Source organism: Diceros bicornis, chromosome 31, assembly GCF_020826845.1.
Source record: "Diceros bicornis minor isolate mBicDic1 chromosome 31, mDicBic1.mat.cur, whole genome shotgun sequence".
Classification (NCBI taxonomy): domain Eukaryota; kingdom Metazoa; phylum Chordata; class Mammalia; order Perissodactyla; family Rhinocerotidae; genus Diceros; species Diceros bicornis.
The window spans coordinates 13,134,861-13,155,844 of record NC_080770.1 but is presented as its reverse complement, the minus strand read 5'-3'; the positions used below and the strand labels follow the sequence as shown (position 1 = coordinate 13,155,844).

Here is a 20,984-nt window from a genome sequence, read left to right as displayed (position 1 = left end):
AAATAAAAACATTTTCAGAAAAGTAAATGTCTGACAGAGTTTACCAGCACAGATATTTACGAAATAGAACTTCTAAATGATGTACTTCAAAAGTAAAGCTTATAAAACCCATGATGATGTTCTATGATACAAGAAGGAATGGTGAGCAAAGAAACTGGTGAACCTGCATGAACACACAGTTTGCACAAAATAAGAATAACAATATCTAATTTATTAGGTTAAACATGAGGGCAAAATATGAAATACTAGAACCCCAGAAAGCAAAATTTGGGATTGCATGAATGAGAACTGGTCTTCTAATGTCCTTGTGCTCTTTGGGAGATGGGTGAAGGGAGTAACTCTAGATTTTGAGCAAGAATGAAAAAAATCAAGGGTTACCAATAAAGATAAGAAATGGGTTGTGTGATTTTTCAGTGAAGAGAGGAAAATGTTATGAGAAAATGAATGAATAATAATTAATAAGTAAATGCAATCCGTTAACTAAAAAGCAAGGGAAGAGATAAAACAAGCAGAAAAATAAGTGTGACCACCAGAAATAGAAAATATGATGGAGAGAAAAGCACCTCCAGAATTATCGAGCGAGGGTGTGAAAATCTACGCCTCATTAAAAGTAATGAGAACACTGGAAAAATTGTCAAAATCAACTTTTTCAGAACTCTGGACGTTAACCAAGATCTTGCAACAATCGCAGGAGCATTTATTCCAAGAAGATGGCTGAATCTAAGTAACAATATTGAGCTTTGTCATTTTTACTTGTGGTAAAATATTCACAGCCTACAATTTACAATTTTAACCATTTTTAAGTGTGTAGTTCCATAGCTTTAAGTACATTTACATTGTTGTGCAAACATTCCCACCTCCATCTCCAAAACTTTTTCAACTTCCTTGGCTAACACTGTACCCATTACATCCTAACTCCACATGTCCACCTCTCCCCAGATCTTGGCAACCACCACTCTACTTTCTGTCTCTATGAATTTAACTACTCTAGGAACCTCATATAAGTGGAATCATACAATATTTATTCTTTTGTGACTGCCTTATTTCACTCAACAAAATGGCTTCAAAGTTCACCCATGTTTTAGCTATGTGTGAAAATTTCTTTTCTTTTTAAGGCTGAATAACGTTCCATTGCATGTATAAACCACACGTGTATCTAATCATCAGTCAATGGACACCTAGTTTGCATCCACCTTTTGGCTATTGTGAATAACATTGCTACGTACATGGGTATACAATTATCTCTTCAAGTCCCTGCTCTCACTTTTTTGGGGTATATATCCAGAAGTGGAAATGTTGGATCATATTACCAGAAGGGAATTCTAAGATTAACTTTTTAGAAGTCACCATGCTGTTTTCCACAGTGTTGGTACTATTTTACGTTCCCCCCAGCAATGCACAAGGGCTCCAATTTCTCCACATCCTTGCCCAACTTCTTAGTGTCTGGGGTTTTTTTTTGTTTTGTTTTGGGTTTTTTTTTTTTTTTTTGACAATAGGCTTCCCAATGGGTGTGAAGTGCTATCTCATTGTGGGTTTGATTTACAGTTTCCTAATGGCTAGTAATGTTGAGCATCTTTTCATGTGATTCTTGGACATTTGTATATCTTAACTGGAGAAATGTCTGTTCAAGTATTTTGCCCATTTTTGAATCAGGTTTTTGTTTTGTTGTTGTTGAGTTCTTTATGTATTCTGGATGTCAATTCCTGATCAGATACATGCTCTGCAAATATTTTCTCCATTCCATGGGTTGTCTTTTCCCTCTGCTGACAGTCTCCTTTTATGAACAAAAGTTTTTAGTTTTGATGATGTTCAACTTATCTATTTTTTGTTGTTGTTGCCCGTGCTTTTGGTGTCATTTGCAAGAAATCATTGTCAAACTTAATGTCATGAAAATTTCAATCTATGTTTTTTTCTGAGAATTTTATAATTTAGCTCTTACTATTGGATCTTTGATCTATTCTGAATTAATTTTTGCATGTATACGATGTAAGGTAAGGATCCAACTTCATTTTTTTGCTTACGGATATCCAGTTTTCCCAACACTATTTGTTGAAAAGACTGTCCTCTCTCCATTTACAGGTCTTGGCATCCTTGTTGAATATCATTTGACCATATAGGTGAGGGTTTATTTCTGGGCTATTTCATTCCACTGACCTATAGGTCTATTTCAATGTTAGTACCACACTGTTTTGATTACCATGATTTTGTTGTTAGTTTTTAAATCAGGAAGTGTGACACCTCCAAATTTATTTTTATTTTTCAAGATTGTTTTGGCTATTCAGATTCCCTTGAGATTCCATATGAATTTTAGGATGGATTTTTCTATTTCTTCAAAAAATATATATCACTGGAATTTTCATAGGTATTGCATTGAGTCTATTCAATACTTACATCTTAACAATATTAAGTCTTCCAGTCCAGGAACACAGGGTGTCTTTCCATTTATTTGTGTCATCTTCAATTTCTTTCAGCAATGTTTTGTAATTTTCAGTGTGAAAGTCTCACCTCCATAGTTAAGTTCATGCCTAAATATTTTATTCTTTTGATGCCATTATAAATAAAATTATTTTCCTAATTTCCTTTTCAGATTCTTCATCGTTAGTGTATAGAAAAGAAACTAATTTTTGTGTGTTGATTTTGTATCCTACAACTTTGCTGAATTAATTTCTTAGTTCTAACAGTTTTTCTGTGTATGGGTATTTGAGGTTTTGTACATATAAGAACATGTCATCTGTGAATACAGATAATTTTGCTTCATTCTTTCCAATTTCTAAGCCTTTTATTTCTTTTGTGGCCTAATTGCTCTGACCAGGATTTCCATTTCTATGTTGAATAGAAGTGGCAAATGCAGGCATCCTTGCTTTGTTCCTGATCTTAGAGGAAAAGGTTTCATCTTTCATCGTTTGGTATGATGTTTACTGTAGGTTTTTCATATATGGCCTTTATTATGTTGAGGTAGTTTCCTTCCATTGTTAGTTTTCTGAATTGTTTTGTCATAAAAGGATGTTGAATTGTGACCAATGCTTTTTCCACATCAATTGAGAGGATCACATGTTATTCTTTACATCATTCTGTTAATGTGGTATATTATATTGATCCATTTTCATATATTGGACTATCCTTGCATTCTAGGTATAAGTCCCACTTGGTCATGATATATAAGCTTCTAAATATGCTGTTGAATTCAGTTTGCTAGTACTTTGCTGAGGATATTTGCATCAATAATCAAAAGGGGTAGTGGTCTGTGGTTTTCGTCCTTGTAATGTCTTTATCTGGCTTTGGAATCATCAGAGTGATACTGGCCTCATAGAATGACTTAGGAGGTGTCCCCTGCTCTTGAATTTTTTGGAAGATTTTGATAAAGATTGATGTTAATTCTTCTTTAAATGTTTAGTATATTTCTCCAGTCAAGCTATCTCATCCTTGGCTTTTCCTTTTGGGGAGTTTTTAAATTATTCATTAAATATCCTTAATAGTTATAAATCTCTTCCCATTTTCTATTTATTTAAGACTCTGTCCAGGTAGATTGTGTGTTTCTAGAAACTTATTCATTTCATTTTGTTTATCTTATTTTTTTGGAGTACAATTGTTCATAGTACTCACCTATAATCCTTTTATTATTTCTGTAAAATTGGTACGAATGTCCTCTCTTTCATTTCTAGTTCTAGTTATTTGAGTCTTCTATCTTTTTGTCTTAGTTTATCTACCTAAGTTTTGTCAATTTTGTTGATCTTTGAGGAACCAACCCTTGGTTTCATTGATTTTCTCTTTTTTTTTTTTTTTTTTGAGATTTGTCGTGTTTTAACTTCTGCTCATCTCATTACTCTCTCTCGACTCTGTTCTCTGTGTTATCCCTGAAAACCAGAAGCCTTAGAACCATGGAAACTCTAAAAAGCGGTAGCCTAACAGGATCTGGAGGGGTTAGAATAGGATTGGAAATCCCTAAAAAGCCCCCTCCTCAGAGAATTGACACTACTTGATCCGTTTGGCAACTATCTAGAAAAACTTCACTCAGAGATCTGGTCTTTATTTGATCTGATTTAGAGTTCGTTCAGGGAGAGAAGCCATAACCCCAAGGTACTTGTCAAAAACAATCATCAGAAATTTTTTAATTCAGAGCTTTCTGAGGTACTGACAGCAATTGGGACAAAGAAAAAGCTGGATAAAAAAAAATTAAAAGAAAAAATAACAGGAATGAGGTACATTCAGGGAGCTTTGAACAATTTCTGAGGTGTACCTGGGAATTCAGAAGGTCATGCACACGTGCAGGTTGTGTGCATGCCCAGGAAAGACCTGAGAAGTCCCTAACTCCTCAACTATGGCTGATCTTAAGACTCTGTGCAGGTTGAAGGAAAGGCTAAGACAGTGTTTTAAACCACTGGAGCATTGAACTTGCCCCAATGCGCACGCGCACACACACACACACACACACACACACACACACACACAGCTTAACAGAAAAGAATAGGAAACTTCCTGTTTTAAGGCTCTTAAGGATATCTGTTAAATCATTAGCTAGCCATGAAGCTAATCAAGTAGAAAGGTCAATGTCCACAGGTTACAAAAAATACATTCTTCACAGAGGAGATCAAGGAGTCACTAAACTAACAACACAAAAATAACAACAGATAAACAAAATATAGACAACAGCCACAACAGTAAGGAACCCTTGAGAAGGGATTTTCTTTGAAAAGATCCACAAAATTAGAAACCCTTTAGCTAGACTGAGTAAGAAAAGGTGAGAGGAGAAATTAATAAAGTCAAGAATGAAAAAGGGAACATGATTACCAACCTTACGGAAATAAAAAAAATTATAAGGGAATACTAGGAACAACTGTATGCCAATAAATTAGACAACTTAGATGAAATAGTCAAATTCCTATAGAGATACTAACTAGTGAAACTGAATCAAGAAGAAGAACAAAAGCTACATAGATATATAACAAGAAACTAAATTAGTAATCTAAATAATTCCCACCAAGAAAAGCCCAGGCCCATATGGTTTCGAAGGTGAAAGTTTTTAAGCATTTTATGAAGAATTAATAAGCCTTCTTCAAAAACTCTGAAAAATGAGAAGAGGAAGAACACTTCCCAATTCATTGAAAGAACAAAGTTAGACCCTTCTTCATAACAAACAAAAAAATTAACTTAAGATGGATCAAAGACCTAAATATAAGGGCTAAATATACAGAACTATTAGAAGGAAACATAGGCGTTAGTCTTTGTGAACTTGGGTTAGGCGATGGTTTCTTAGCTATACAAATAAAAGCTCAAGCAATTAAAAAAAACAGAGATACATTAGACTTCTTCAAAATTAGCAATTTTCCTACTTCAGAGGGCACCGTGAAGAGAGTGAAAAGAAAACTTACAGAATGGGAGAAGATATTTGCAAATCCTACATCTAATAAGCGACTTGTATCCAGAATACACAAAGAACTCTTACAATTCAATTATAAAAAAGAACAATAACCCAACTTAAAAATGGACAAGGAATTTGAATAGTCATTTCTCCAAGGAAAATAGGAAAATGGCTGATAAGCACCTGAAAAAAAGCTCAACATCCTTTGTCATGAAAGAAGTGTAAACCAAAACCACAAAGAGATACCACTTCACACCTACTAGGATGGAAAAAATAAACACAGACAGTAACACGTGGTGATGAGAATGTGGAGAAATTGGAACCCTCAAACATTGATGTTGAGATAGGAAATTGGTGCAGCAACTTTGGAAAACAGTTTGGCAGGACCTCAAAATGTAAAAGGGAGACTTACCATATGACCCAACAGTTCCACTCCCAGGTAAACACCAAAGAAATACGAAAATAGAAGTGCACACAAAAACTTGTATACGCATTTTGGTAGCAGCATTATCCATCAGAGCAAAAAGGTAGAAACACACCAAATGTTCTTCCCTTCACCAGACTAGTATAGTGGATCTTCTTAAGCAAAGAGGCTCTGGAATTCTACCACCTGGATTTCAATCCAGCTCTGCCACTCTTTACTCAAGTTACTTAATCTTGTGTTTCTAGAACTCTATACTGTAAATAATAGTGCCTACGTCTTGTGGGAATTTAATAATGAGATAATGCATTTAATCAGTGCATTTCAATCATGAAAACTAACTACTTATTAACTATTGTTATTGTTGTTACTACTGCTATTTACCCATTTTTTGCCTTTACATATAAAACATAAACTTCCTCTAACACTTCCTGTCGCTCAAGGACATGCTAGTGAGGGACTTTCTTTCTGACATCCTATTGCACCAACTTTCTCCGGCCATAAGGGAGGTGGAGAGGCAGAGGAGAGGGTCTTGCACCTCTCTTACACCTCTTGTTAGAGCCTGTGCCATGGCACATTGAGCCATGTGGTCAGCGATTGAGTCTCCATCTCCTTTGCAATTTTTCTCAAAGGTTGCTCGGAAAGATCAGCGTTATCCTCTGTTTTCTGCTCTCCTGGAATCAGCTATATAGAAGACTACGTAGAGACAGGCCATGAGACACTCCTCTTTATCTTACAGTCTGTCCCGATGATAACTGGGTTTGTGAGGTAGGTAACATATTATACATTGCCGAGTAGGTATGTTCAGACTTTTCTGTATGCTTGAGCATCCCCCAAGCAGAACCCAATATCTCAATTGAAACAAAAGAAACTAAAAGAGGTAGCTTTCTTTTTGGCCTTCAAACTAATCCACATTCTCTAATCCAGTTTTTCTTGGGAGATCTGCCCCTCTGAGCATAATTTAAAGTCATTATATTAAAGCCCATAATTTGATCTTCATGTAGCAACTTGTCCCAGAGAGGAATAGGGAGAATTTTCACTTCAAGCATTAGAAGACTTAGACGGAAGACATGCAGCCTTCCTCAACACTTTTATTTTTTTCAAAAAATTAATGTTGCAATATAAAGTATGTAGAGGAGATTATTTCAGAATGCTACAGTTAGTTCCTAACATAGAATGGCAAAAGCTAAAGTTAACAAGAACCATAAGAGGATTATGGGATTCCAAGGGTTTTTCTTAGGCCTAATAATTAGCTCAGTTGTCCATGTTAAAAAACCTGGTAGTTCGTCGTTGATACTTTCTCTTACTCACCTTCATGTCCAAATCAGTCCTGTTCTTCTGACCCTACACAACCATTTCAACTCTGGGCACTTCTCCCACATCCTCAGGCCAAGCTATCATGGAATTTTCATCAGGAATATTCTCAAATCTTCTTAATCTTCTCCTGTGTCCACTTGAGAGCACATATGTCTGGTTCATTCTCCACTTTGTGGCCAGAATAATCATGCTAAAGTGCAAAAACAATTCTGTTGCCCTCCCCTCAAAAATTCTCCCTTGCCATCCCAGTGCCCTTACTATAAAGTAATTATGTGGGTAATGTAGTTGATTGGAGAAATTCTGCTACTTCAGCCCACATCCACTCTCCTAACCTTATGTTGAATCTCTCTCCTTTTATTTGTGAAGCCACAAATACATTTGACTTATTTTAATACTTCCAGAGCAGCAATTTCATTCCTATATGGAGACATTTGCAGGTCTTGAACCTATTGGCAAGAGTGTTCCACCCCTCCCACAGCCACTCTGCAACAACAACAAAACCCCCCTGGGATTTGATCTTGTCACATACTGACAATATTGCACAGTCTCTGCCTTCTCTCAGGTACAAATCCCCACCTCCTCCACTCCCCACACATGGCTCACTCAACCTATGATTGTAAGGAGGGGTTTAAGAAGCCTTAGTTATTTCTCTTTTACCTCATAGAGACCAAAAGTGTTCTAAGGTAGCAATGATTCTTCTTAATCTAGCTGAGTATGTACCTGAGTTGACTTCTTTTAATGCAAAGGAACCTCTGCATTGATCTCCCAGACATACCTTTAGACAGGATTTAGGACGCGTAGGTTCAGTCTTATCAAACATCGCTGGTGGTTTCCCTCTAAGTTTAATAAGGCTGTGACTTTCTCCAGAGCAGACACTGTATTAAAATAACTCATGACCTTTCCATAGTTCTGTGCTAACATACATCAGATCTTGATCACTGAGGCCTGGTGCTCTGTCTTTATAAAAAACCTGGCTGTCAATTCATATAACTGATCCTACCTTCATTGCATAGACATCCGTGTGTTACTTACCTAGGAAAAGTAAATTCCCCAAAGACAAAAATTTGTGTTTTTCTCCAGTGCTTAACTTTCCTATATTCAAATATATAGGAGATCAAAACTACAGAAAACATTAGATAGATATGAGGGACAATTTTTCCCAATTTGGGAACACTCTGAATGCTAGTCTCGTCCCATCATGTGAGACATATATTGGGACATCGACAACTACAGCGTCATTGTTGTTCTTGTTACAGATGTAGAGAAACCTAAAAAATGCCCTCCTCTTCTTCCACACTCTCCTTGTGGATCAGTATCAAGATCTATCTTTTGTTTCCTTATTTTTGTGTCACTATCCCCCTCATGGGGCACAGTTTCCAAGGAGGGAGCATGAGGAAGATGGTCTGAAGGAGCTGCATCTCCTTCCTTGTAAACTTATGAAATAGAATAGAAGGCCAAAGGCAGCCTGAACTTGGATGGTTTGATGGAGGACGATGATGTTAATGTAGAAATGGTGACCTGAGCATGGAAAAGGCCTAGATTAGGAAGCAAGAAGTCTCGGTTCCATTCCTAGCTCTTTTACTAACTGGTGTAACTCTGGAAAAATTATTTCCTTTCTCTGGGTTTCCTTTACCTCATTTGAGGAAAGAATGCATTGGGCACAATGCATTCAAGCTTCTTTCTGATCCCAAGAATGCTAAGAATCTACAAAGTCTCGTTCATTAGTAGACTTCCTCATGAGAAGCCTCAGTTTATGCCTTGGGTGTCTCAAGAATGGTGCCAAAGATAGTGGGAGAACTGGCTCAGGCCTCAGTCCATCTTGGGGTCTGCTAAGCCTGGTGACCTCACCTTTGCCCTGCAACATCTCCACCAGATTCTGCATGTGGCAGATTTTTTTTTAAACATCAAATACAAAAATAACATGTCAGAGACAGAGAATAAAGACCATGGAAGAAGGGCATCAAGAGTACATGGAATAATTCGTCAACAGCGTTAAGTATTGCTTTCATGTACCTGATTGCCTGGGGCTTTAGAGAAGAAAAGTAACTAAAACAACCTCATCCAGCATCAGCTGTCAGGAGCCTGTCCTTACCCCATCCTCTACAGCAAAGATTGATGCCCAAACCCCCAAATCGTACAGTTAAAGGTGCACTCAACCCACCCCAGCCTGGAACACCAGCTTGTGCCATGGGAGGTGACCTCATCCTCTCTCCTTCCAGTCTCAGGGATCTTAAAACCAGTGGATGAGAAAACCCTCAGCCCAAAAACATCAGAAGGCACGTGCCTGGGCTTACCTTTCTTCAAGACTGCAACATCTGCGTGTGTCTAATGAATGCCAGAGACGCTGGGCAAGTGCCTCTGGTTGAGATACAATCACTTTCCCCTACTCCACACCTCACTCAGTCTAAATCTGCATTCCTGTCCTAGCAGTTTTTTTAAATCCAAAAGGCGGTGCTGAGTATTTCTGACATGCACAGCTAGTTCCTTTTTTATGTCGGAAGTGCCAACCGAGTCTGTGTCCCTAAATGGGTGTGAGTGTCAACTGTGAAATTGGATGAACAAGCAGTGACTGCTCCATACACTCTTTTATAGGAAAATAATGGTGGTTGTTACCACTATTAGTGGGATATCAGAGTATACAATGTACATGGGTGGGGATCAGTGGTTGAGAGTTTACTGCATGTCAGACTCTGCTCAAAGATCTTTATTTACACAACCTAATTTAATGACATTTAAAATCATTTGAAAAGCTACTTTTCATGATTTCACACATTCCCCTTGTCTCCCTAGAGAACTGTGTGTTGCCATTCTATACACAATTTACATATATTGTTTACATGAAATTACATCATCAGAGATAAATGTCTGTAAAATGACAACAAGTTGGTTGCATGGCAATAATTAATCTGGCACATTCCTAAATCAAAGAGGAAGCTGGTATCCTAGATATAGCCTGGCCTTTGATTAAGACAAAATCAATACAAATCATTTATTACATGCCTTTGTTATTTCTCTGAACCCAAGATTCTTCATCGGTAATATAAAATCAAAACTTATTTTACATGGAGGAGGAAAGCAAAGTTGTGTTCGGTTCTCTTTCATTCAACCTTTTCTCAGAGAAAAGTTACTATGAGCCAAGCAGTGTGCTATGTGCTGCAGAAAAAAATGGTGAACAATGATAGAGTCCCTGCCCTCAATGAGCTTATACATTATGGGGCATACAGACAAGTAAACATACCATCATAATTCAGAGTAATCAGTTCTTTGCAAGATAAAGAAGAGTATTCTAGGAGATCTTATAGGAGGGTCAATTAATCTGACTTTCGTGATGCAGAGGAGACTTCCTGGAGAAGGGGACATCTAATTGGAGACTTCTTGAATGAATAAGAGACAGACAAATGAAAAGAGAGTTAGACAAAGGAGAGTAAGAGGTTTCCAGATGGAGTCAACAGAATGAAGAAAAGCCATCTCTTTTTATAGGCATCCTTTTAAAGTTAAAGCACAATTATTCCAGTCACCATGGAAACAGACTTAGTCTCCCACTCTGTATAATTAGAAAACTGGATAAAATTTTAAACAATGCCTGTGGACATTGGATAGTAGTCAATGCAGGGAGTTCAACACTGAGAAAACGGAAACAGATGTGAATATAACAATTACTCTGATTTTCTTCATGAAAGACCTTTCCAGACCATGGTCAGGCAGATGGATTCCTACAGATCTTACTGTACTTAGAAGATAGAAATCAGAGTTTGAGGGAGTTGAGGCAGCAAGTATTAGTGAGTAATGAACCATTTAGGAGGTAGCTACGCAGAGACACAGAAATCTGTAAGAAAGTCCTTTTAAATTCCTTGCCAAATAGGATCCATTTACAGGCTGAAATTCCAAAAGTCCAATCAAAGAATAACCAGGTAGTTAGGTATTTCTAAGCTGAATGATTTCCAGAACTCACACAGAGCTGGGAGACATTCAAGTTCCAATCAGTTGAAATGCAGAGTCTTCTATGATTACTTGGGGTGTAGAGTAAAGACCTTCAGGAAAGTTATTGTTACCGAACACAAACACGAGTTCACTTACTGGCCACACAGGAGGGCCAATAACTGGAAGGCCAGGCTATGTCAAAGAAAGAGGTTTATTATCCAAAGGCAGCCAGACAAGAAGATGGGAGTTAAAACTAGACCCACCTCCTCTAAGGGAAAAAGGGAACGGTTTTTATCTGGGGTTTTAGGCAGAGGAGGGGGAGCATGTGGCATGGGGGCTGAAGTTCTAAGACTATTCTGCACAGGCATGACTGTCTTTCATATTTTTTTATGGATCATGTGCAAATTTGGGAGAGTTCTATGTGTTGCACGCAGTGGATTTTTAGTCCTGGATGTCTAAACTTTTCAATTGGTCATTTTATTTTCTCCATGCCCCAGCACAATGCCTAGCCAGGTGGGAGGGCTGTTGGCAAGCTACTCTCTGATCAGTGGTCCTCCTGCTATTCTGCTAACCAAACTCAGAAACTTTGGTTGCTTTGATTCTCATGTTAACATTGTGGGTATAAGGCAGGGTTTCACTCTAACCCAGGGAAATTTAACTCTTTTGTCCTCGGTTTCATTATGCCTTAATAATAAATCTAAACTAGCCAAGAGTAATAACAAGTCTAAAGCCTCCCTAAAAAGGCTTTAAAAAGTCTCAGAAGAATCAAACTGGACTTCCAGTTTAACTGGCTGCCAGAAATAAAGTGTAAAACTCTTTGCTAAAAGAAAATTTGAGCACTCAACCACACAGAAATGACAATATCCAGCATCTAATCAAAAACTATTATACGTGCTAAGAAGCAGAAAAATTACAATAACCAGGAGAAAAATCAATCAATAAAAACAGACTTTTATATTACTGAGAATTTTAAAAATACATGATGTGAAGAGCAGGCAGTCTTCTTTTAGTTAGAATCATAACATCTTGCTCTAATAGCCTGACTATTCATACAAACTTTTTACAGTTAAAAATGCACTACTCTTAGATTGCTTATATAAATAGAAACAAAAAAACGGTCATCTATGCAAAAATTCTCACCAAAGGAAGGCATTCCTTGGCCATTTTATTTTACTTATTTTTTGATGTTTCCTTTTTTTTCTTTTTTTTTGGTTGAGGAAGATTGGCCCTGAACTAACATCGGTTGCCAATCTTCCTCTTTTTGCTTGAGGAAGATTGTTGCTGAACTAACATCTGTGCCAGTCATCCTCTACGTATGTGGGATGCCACCACAGTGTGGCTTGATGAGCAGTGTGTAGGTCCACACCCAGGACCTGAATCTGCGGACCCCACGCCACCAAAGCAAAGCACGGGAACTGAACCATTACCCCACTGGGCTGGCCCCCTTTGGCCATTTTAAATAAACACAAAGCAATAGCTCAGTAAATATGAGTGTAGGCTACTTTACAAAATCCCAGAGATAGTGAATCATCAAGTGATATAGGATCTTGTAGGGCTTAGTATGAGCTTTGTCTTTTATTCTGAATTAGAGAGGAAGCCGTTGGAGGATTTTGCCCAATTTTTGCACTACTTCTATTACATTATAGTATTACACTACTATTAAAATAGGTCTATTTTAATTTCTTTATATATTTAAAACTTCAGAGATTGGCCCAACTTCAGGGATTGGCTGAACCCTAGGGCTTGATCCAACTCCAGGGACACCTTGACTCAGACACTCAACCGACATTGTTAGGAACTGATCTTTCTTGGACCTCTCAGGTCTGCTCTTCTCTGTGAGCATTTGTCTCTGATAAGATTCATACAGTAGCATGAAGGCTGCTAGTAGCAGCAGATTTATTCTCACAGCTCAACATCCCCACAAGCCCAACAGGTAAGAGAAAAGAGGGAGACTCTCTTTCCTGGTCAGTGAAGCAAAAATGCTGAGATTAGCTTTGACTGGAAATGTCAGTCATTCCTGTAATTGATTTTATTTAGTCACAAGGCTAAATGACACAAGAACCAGTCACTCTAGGTGAGTTGGTGTAATTCTGCCATTGCTTAGATCTAGGATAAGTTGGGGGTAGAGTCAGCATAAATTGGGAGTAAGGGAATGGTGGTTCCTTAGAGGAAATTCAGGCCATGATTATCAGAAAAAATGGGAATAAATGCTATGTACCAACAGCTGTAAAATATAAATGAAGTATTGGAGAAACAAATAACAAGTGAGGAAGGGAAAATGGGCAAAGGACCTGACTAGACATTTCTACAAAGAAGAAGAAAAATGGCCAACAGATATATCAAAAAGTGCTCAACACCACTAATCATCAGTGATATGCAAAGAAAAACTAGACGGAAATATCATCTCATACCTTCTAGAGTGGCTATTATCAAAAAGGCAAGAGAAGGGGCTAGTTCCAGGGTGTGGTGTTTATGTTTGCATGCTCCGCTTCAGTGGCCTGGGTTCACGGGTTCAGATCCTGGGTGTGGGCCTACACCACTCATCAGCCATGCTGTGGTGGTGACCCACATACAAAGTCGAGGAAGATTGGCACAGCTGTTATTTCAAGGCTAATCTTTCTCAAGTAAACAAAAAAAAAGAGAGAAAGTTTGGCAACAGATGTTAGCTCAGGGCGAATCTTCCTCAAAAAAATAAAAAACCAGGGGCCAGCCCCAGGGCTTAGCGGTTAAGTGCGTGCGCTCCGCTACTGGCAGCCCGGGTTCGGATCCCGGGCACGCACCGATGCAGCACTTCTCCAGCCTTGCTGAGGCCGTGTCCCACATACAGCAACTAGAAGGATGTGCAACTATGACATACAACTATCTACTGGGGCTTTGGGAGAAAAAGGAGGAGGATTGGCAATAGATGTTAGCTCAGGGCTGGTCTTCCTCAGGAAAAAAAAGAGGAGGATTAGCATGGATGTTAGCTCAGGGCTGATTTTCCTCACGAAAAAATAGATAAATAAAAAAATAAAAAACCAGACAAGAGATACTAAGTGTTGATGAAGATGTGAAGAAAATAGAACATTTGTACACTGTTGTTGGCAATGTAAGTTGATACAGCCATTACGGAAAAAAGGATGCACATTTCTCAAAGTTAAAAATAGAATTGCTGTAGGATCCAGCAGTCCCACTTCTGGGTATATACTCACATGAAATGAAATCCCTATCTTGAAGAGATATCTACATTCTCGTGTTCATTGTAGCATTATTCACAACAGCGGAGATATGAAATCAACCTAAGTGACTGTCAACTGCTGAATGCCTAAGAAAATGTTATATATATATGTATAACTTATATGAGTATATATATAAATACACATAAATATTTTTTGCCTTAAAAATGAAGGAATTCCTGCCATTCACAACAACATGGTTGAAACTGGAGGACAGTATGCTGAGTGAAATAAGCCAGAGACAGATAGACAAACACTCTGTGATCTCACTTAAATGTGGAATCTAAAAAGGTCATACTCATAAAGGCAGAGAAGAGAATGGTGGTTGCAGGGGCTAGGGGGTGAGGGAAATGGGGAGATGTTGTTCAAAGGGTACGAAGTTTCAGTTGAGTCGATTGAATAACTTCTGGAGATCTAATGTACAGCATGGTGACTATAGTTAATAATACTGTATTTATACTTGAAATTTGCTAAGAGAGTACCTGAAGTGTTCTCACCAACACAAATAAAAGCCAACTACATAAGGTGACGGATATGTGGTAACCATTTCACAATGTATACATAGATCCAAACACCACTTTGTACACTGTAAATATATACATTTTCTCTTGGTCTATTATAACTCAACAAAGCTGGAGAAAAAATTGAAATGTAAAAAAAATTCTGTAAATACAATGATCATTTTTCTCCTACCAATATGAAACTATCACTTCCTCAGAAAGAACTTTCCTGGTTACTCTTTCTAGTGCCCCACACTTCCCCACCACTACCACCAGCCATTCTCTAGCCCATTAACTTACATATAGTTTCCGTATAGCTTCTAACAACATATGAAAAAATTTTTGTTGATTACTTATATGTTCAGTTATGTCCTGCTCTATAAGTTTAACCTACAAGAGAGGAAGGACATTATCTCTCTTGTTCACCACTACATTCTCCTATGCTAAAACAGGACCTGCCCATCATAGGCACTTTATCAATACGTGTTCAATAAAAGGATGATGAATTGATATATATATACACAAATACATAGACATGTACATATATGCATGTATGTGTATAAATTAAAACTCTTAAGGCTCGCTATGTGCCAATCAGTAGTAGTTGCTCTACCTATATTGTATCAAGTAATTATCACAGGTCTATGAGCCAGATGATATTATCATTATTTTACTGAAGAGAAATATTAAGTACAGAGAAATTTTGTGGCATGTCCATGGTCACCCAGGTAAAAATCGAGAGAAATGGAACTTTTGAGATGACAACCCACCGTTGCCTGATTAAAAAGCCCACATTCCTCACCACCATACTATATTTCCTGATATCAACACTTAGTCTCTTTCCACCATATCATATCTGAATTGGAAGTAGACAGTACACGAACTTATTGTTTCTAATTTTATTTAATTTATTTTTGCTCTGTAATAAATCAAATGTATTTAATGAACATTCAGTTAATACCATATGTTGCTCAATAACATATATAGCACTGGATACAAATTTGATGAGGATATAACCCTGCCCTGTAGGAGAGAGAATGAGAGAGAGGGAAGAAGAGGAAGGTGAAGAAAGAGAGAGAGAAAATACAAATTGAATCTGATCCATGATGTGATTTTTGCTCTATGTGTATAACACTAAATAATGGTTTGTGCACATACAAGGATGGACTGTGCTATTTGAAGGTATTCTCTATGGGAGAGAGAAAGCAGGAAAAGGAAAGAGAGGGAAAAACCATACATCTTAACTTTCTGAAGGTAAAAAATAACCTTGCGTTCTCAAAGGCAAGAAAAGAAATTCAAACAAGTGGGAGGAGTATTGGCCAAGAAAGCAGAAATATGTAGTCTGCATGGAGGCCTCATATCACCAATATCTTTTTGCTCTTCTTCTGCCAAATCTTATTTACCACCTTCATTTCCTTCTCTAAAAGTCTGGAGGCTGGATGAAAACCTTTCAAGTGCTATTCACTCATTAAATGCATGATATATTTATTTAACTTCTGCTATAGTTGATAAAGAGTCAGTGAAATGAGTTGTTGAGTTCTTGGGGGATAATGAGAACACAGTTCTGAATTTTATATTTATATATTAAAATCAGAGTTGGAAAAAAAAAAAAAAGAAAAAAAAATCAGAGTTGGGTTCTGGTACTTTCCCAGGTGGGGTTCTTGCATAAATGTCAAGATAGGATTCCTGGAACATTTTGCTGTTGATATTCTGGTATCATCAAATCTCCTGTAATTAGTGCAGGAAATGCTGGTCCTGCCATGTGAGGATATGCTGGCTGAATGAACACAACCTGTGGAATCAATCAGAATGCTGTAAGTGAGCTAAGCAAGTAATCTTGGGGTTTCCCTTTCCTGTGCACATAATATCATCACCATCAAAGTCTACCCTTTCTTCTCTGAATTCACTCTCAACATCAATTTGGCAGTGTTTCTCAGGCATTCTTTAGATCAGGCTAGATCTAGGAAAAACACTGAGAGATACCTCTGGCATGAGATGCTGATAACTGTTACTGTGGTCTTGCAAGTGGATCGATCTTACACGTAGATGATGGTGCCCAACAAGTTTAAACCAAGATGTCATGGAAAATAGAGAGCTCTTCTTCCAAACCAGGTTGTTCATGCTGATGGGAACAGCATACCCAAATCATTGCTTTGCTGGCCATGACTAAAGCACTGCAAAAACCACACTGACCCAGCGTGGCAGGAATCATAGGAAACTAAGGAAAATGCTGACCCTTCTTCCACAAACTCAATGTGAAATGGAGGAGGGGGGTGATCCAGGAAGAGATAAAGAAGTAGGCATTATATGCCCCAAAGCCATTACTTTTCTTGATTCACAATTTCAGCTGTGTAACCAGTGCAATTAAGCGGAGCAATATTTCCAGGTTCTGTAACCACTCTAGGGGCGGAAGGGAACACAGGCCTAGATATTTTGACATCAACGTAACTAAAGAGTTTGATCCCTTGTTCAAATGGTTCACTTGATGAAATTACAAAATCACTGGGAATGGCTGAGAAACTCTAGCTTCTAGGGTCTTATAATGGAAGAGTCCACTAGTATAGTTAACGTGATTTAGTCAATCTCCCTCTATGGGGAAGGGCTGTGGGGATGACGGATGTGGTGTAGCATGGGACCCCCAAAAGAAAGTAAAGAGGCACAAAATAGAAGAGAAGAGCACCAGAATAATACCTCATCAAACTCCTATTATTTTATGATTTAGTTTTGGTGTTTGACTGCCCCTGGCCTTTGGATAATGAAACTTACAAGCATCTCTTGGGCTTTTAATATCCATTTTCTCACCCCGGAACCTTCAATTTTCTTGGAAGATATCCTTGTTCTATTCTTCCTAGTGCCCCTTGGTCTCTTCTCTCCTCTCATTTCCCAGTCCTCTATGTGTGACATTCTTTCCAATCTGCAGGCATGAGGATCTGCTGCAGCTCTCAGGGTAAGAGAGCAGGCACGTGTGTGCACATTGATAGAGACGTATGAAACCCTGTCTTTCTTCAGCAGCCCAGGGAAGGCTGCAATAATAGGATAATGGAGTAACGTCTGGCACAGTCTGGGGACCTCTCCATTGTGAAGTATTCTGATCTGGACTAAGACAGGAGACCCTTTGAGGGAGAAAGAATGAAGGAAAATAGCCTTAATTTTTCCACTGCGGTAGGCAGAATTCTAAGATAACACCCCGTCAACCATGTCCCTGTATGATTCCCTATCCTGGAGTATGGGTGGGACCTCTGTATATGATGGGATATCAATCCTGTGAGTAGTTTACTAATCAACTGACTTTGAGTTTATCAAAAAGGACATTATTCTGGGTGTACTTGATCTAATCATATGAACCCTTTAAAAAAGCCGTAAAGCATTAGAAACTTTTGCTCTCCTGTAGGCCTCAATGCAGAAGTAAACTGTTGTGAGTTCCACAGCTGAGAGGAAATAAATTCTGCCATGTGAGCATGCAAGAGGACCAGAGGCCTCAGCTGAGACCACAGCCCCAGCCGGCAACTTGATTACGCCTTAAAAGTCCCTAACCAGAGAACTCAGCTAAGCTGTGCCCAGACTCTTGACCCCTGGAAACTGAGAGATCCTAAATGTGTCTTGTTTTATGCCTCTTTGTGTTATTCATTACACAGCAATGGAAAACGAATGCAGGTCTCTTCAAGGGAAGCCTGATACTCACCTTATCAGGATTACAACAGATTACTTTGCATCCAAAGGCAGACAGGGACACAGAAATGCAGAACTCGAGCACACTTAAAATCAGCACCATACCATCCATAATCTAAGAACAAATTCATAACATGGAAATGTGAGGACTAGCGATGACAAATTCAAAACATTGACCACTGATTACTACACTAAAAGAAAAGAAGCATTGGCCAGAGTTCAGAAAAACTGGCTCCTAATTGTGGCAATCCACTTATCTAGTTCTTAGCCTGCTGAACGTCACTTATCCTCTCACTTTTTTCACTAAGAAAATAATCATTTTTTTCCCCTACCCTCAACTTTCCAGTGCTATGTTGATGCAGAATGTGAAAGTGCTATAAATGGGGAGCAGGGATCATAAAGTTAATTATCACCTTAGTTCTTTCAAAACTAGGAATTTCATATAGATGACACAAGAATATGATCTCATAACATAGTAATTGAAGGCAGAGTAATAATTGTAGACAGAATAACAGATGAAAGAGGTCCAAATCCTAATTCTGAGACGCACCTGTGAATATGTAAAGTTACATGGCAAAGGAGAATTAAGTTTGCAGAAGGGATTGACTTTTAAGGTGACCAGGAGACTGAGGGATTATCCTGGATTATCTGATGAGTCCAAAATAATTACAGAACCCTTACAAGTGGAAGCAGGAGTTAGAAATCTCGAGGGAAGCAGATCATTGTAGCAAAGACACTGAAGGGTTATTTTGGTGTGAACATATAGCACTCAAGACTCGCCTGGGTTAGCTAGCAATGAAGAAAAGGTAATGCAATTGATCTGCATAAGAAGTTAGGAAGCATGCAGAGTTTCCGAATTTGGGTGAGGAAAGGAAACAATGAGAGAAAGAACTGAGCAGCACAGTGAAAGGCTGGAAGCTCATGTGGAAGGGAGATAACAGAAAACTGAGTGGTGTGCAGAACGGCTAATAGACTATTTAATACTAAAGATTTCATTGCATTTTAGTCTTCTATGGGTGCAGCAATAACTCTTCCTCCCCACTCTTACCCAAAACTTCAAGAAGTTTAACTACCTACAAAATCTTGTGTAATGGTAATTTGTAAAATAAAGCAATTAGGATAATACTTGGAGGAGAGCAAGTAGTATAGAAAAGTAGTAAAGGACAGAATAGAGTTTGAGAACTTGCCAGGAGCTGGACGTTGACGCCCAAAGTGCTTAATCCTGCAAGAACATCCAGAGATGTTGGGAGGGATACTGGGTTAGTCACCATTTGTCAGACAATGTTCGAGACAATTTTACTTTATTATTAGAGAACCAGGTCACTGCATCAGGCTCCATCAGGAAGTCCTGGGACATATAGAGACTGACACGTGGGCTCTATTTTTGGAGTGGATAGCAGCACAAGCTTACCGGAGTTTTGAAATGAAACAGGAAAAATTATGCAAAATGCTTGGCACACTAATTATTACAGAGTAAGTGTCTTATAACTAGGAGCTTTCTTCCCACTTTCCCTCATCACATTTGGAGAAGGAACAAAGAGAGAGATGAGATGTGGGTCTGACTCCTAAATAAAAGATTGCCCTGATTCTCCATCACTTCTAACTTCCCAAAGTGATTCATCAAATAGGGGATACTGATCGTCACTTTTGCCAACACCAGGGCTCCTGTGGCTTGTTTCCACCACAGTATCCCACAGAAAGAGGAAGCACTAACCATTAACACAGATACAAGCAGGGAACAATTCTCCAACTCCTTAAAATTTATACCCCCATAGTGACCGAATGAAAAAAAAATAATGCTGAACATAGTGACGAAGATCCCTGTTGCAGCAAAGAGAGAGCTGGTGATGTTCACTCCTAGGCTACTTCGGACCTAGAAAAGAAGGAATATAAATTAAACAATCCAACAACATCCTGAGATACATCTTCATCAACCACCTTAGACCCACTACTTCTTGTCCAACCCAGTCCATCTTCTCTATCTTGATTATTGCAATGGTCTCCTAACTTGTCTCTTTCCTCAAAGTAGTTTCAACTCTAATCTGCTGCCCCAACACAAATATGATCCTGTTATTACCATGCCTAAATCCTTCAGATGACTCCCATGGGCACACGAGATCAACTCTGATCTCCTTAGCAGGGCTTTCGGTACCCTTCACACTTTAGCTGGACAGTCCTGTGTGTGTCCTTCTCCTACCATGTTCTGTTCCAGGTGCCTGACTTCTCATTATTTTCTAAATGCTGCTTGCCTGTCATGCCCCTGTGCCTTTTATTTATTATTTCTGTTTGCTGTGTATTCCTTTTCCTACATTCTCTTCTCTCAGTGAAGTTATGGAGGCTTTTTATAAGAACTAAAATTCCTCAAGAATGTATGAGAGTGTGGCTGTAGCACGAGGTAGACTTTAATCGTTATGTTGATATCTGGAGGAGATGCCTGGGAGAGACACTGAGGTCAGACTTGGAAAAGCCATACTGATCACCTCCATACTTTGATATTTATCTTTGAGGGAAGAAAACTCAGATGCGGTCTTTAGCTAGGAAAAACATTTGTCGGGATCTGGGTTTTTGCCTTTTATTGGCTT

The 20,984-nt window shown here is 38.5% G+C and overlaps 2 protein-coding genes across 5 annotated transcripts in view; both read right to left on the bottom strand.

Moving 5' to 3' along the window:
- The window catches only part of LOC131394999 (membrane-spanning 4-domains subfamily A member 4A-like), an 85,563-nt gene that overhangs the window by 12,859 nt on the left and 51,720 nt on the right, over positions 1–20,984 (bottom strand). The window contains exon 1 of one of the 4 annotated variants that reach the window (XM_058526760.1): positions 9,392–9,531. The exons of 2 other annotated variants lie outside the window; for them this stretch is intronic. The gene's annotated coding sequence lies outside the window, so the exon portion shown is untranslated. Of the gene's footprint in view, positions 1–7,091; positions 7,208–9,391; positions 9,532–20,984 lie in introns of those variants that run through there. One more of the 4 variants, XM_058526762.1, reaches the window with a different exon arrangement.
- Positions 16,368–20,984, bottom strand: part of LOC131395001 (membrane-spanning 4-domains subfamily A member 4A-like) — a 28,236-nt gene continuing 23,619 nt past the window's right edge. Inside the window, exons 5-7 of the mRNA XM_058526765.1 lie at positions 20,117–20,275; positions 18,416–18,517; positions 16,368–16,525 (exon numbers count right to left, since the gene is read on the bottom strand). Of these exons, the coding sequence (XP_058382748.1) occupies positions 16,406–16,525; positions 18,416–18,517; positions 20,117–20,275 (381 nt within the window). The 3' untranslated portion in view covers positions 16,368–16,405. The remainder of the gene's footprint in view (positions 16,526–18,415; positions 18,518–20,116; positions 20,276–20,984) is intronic.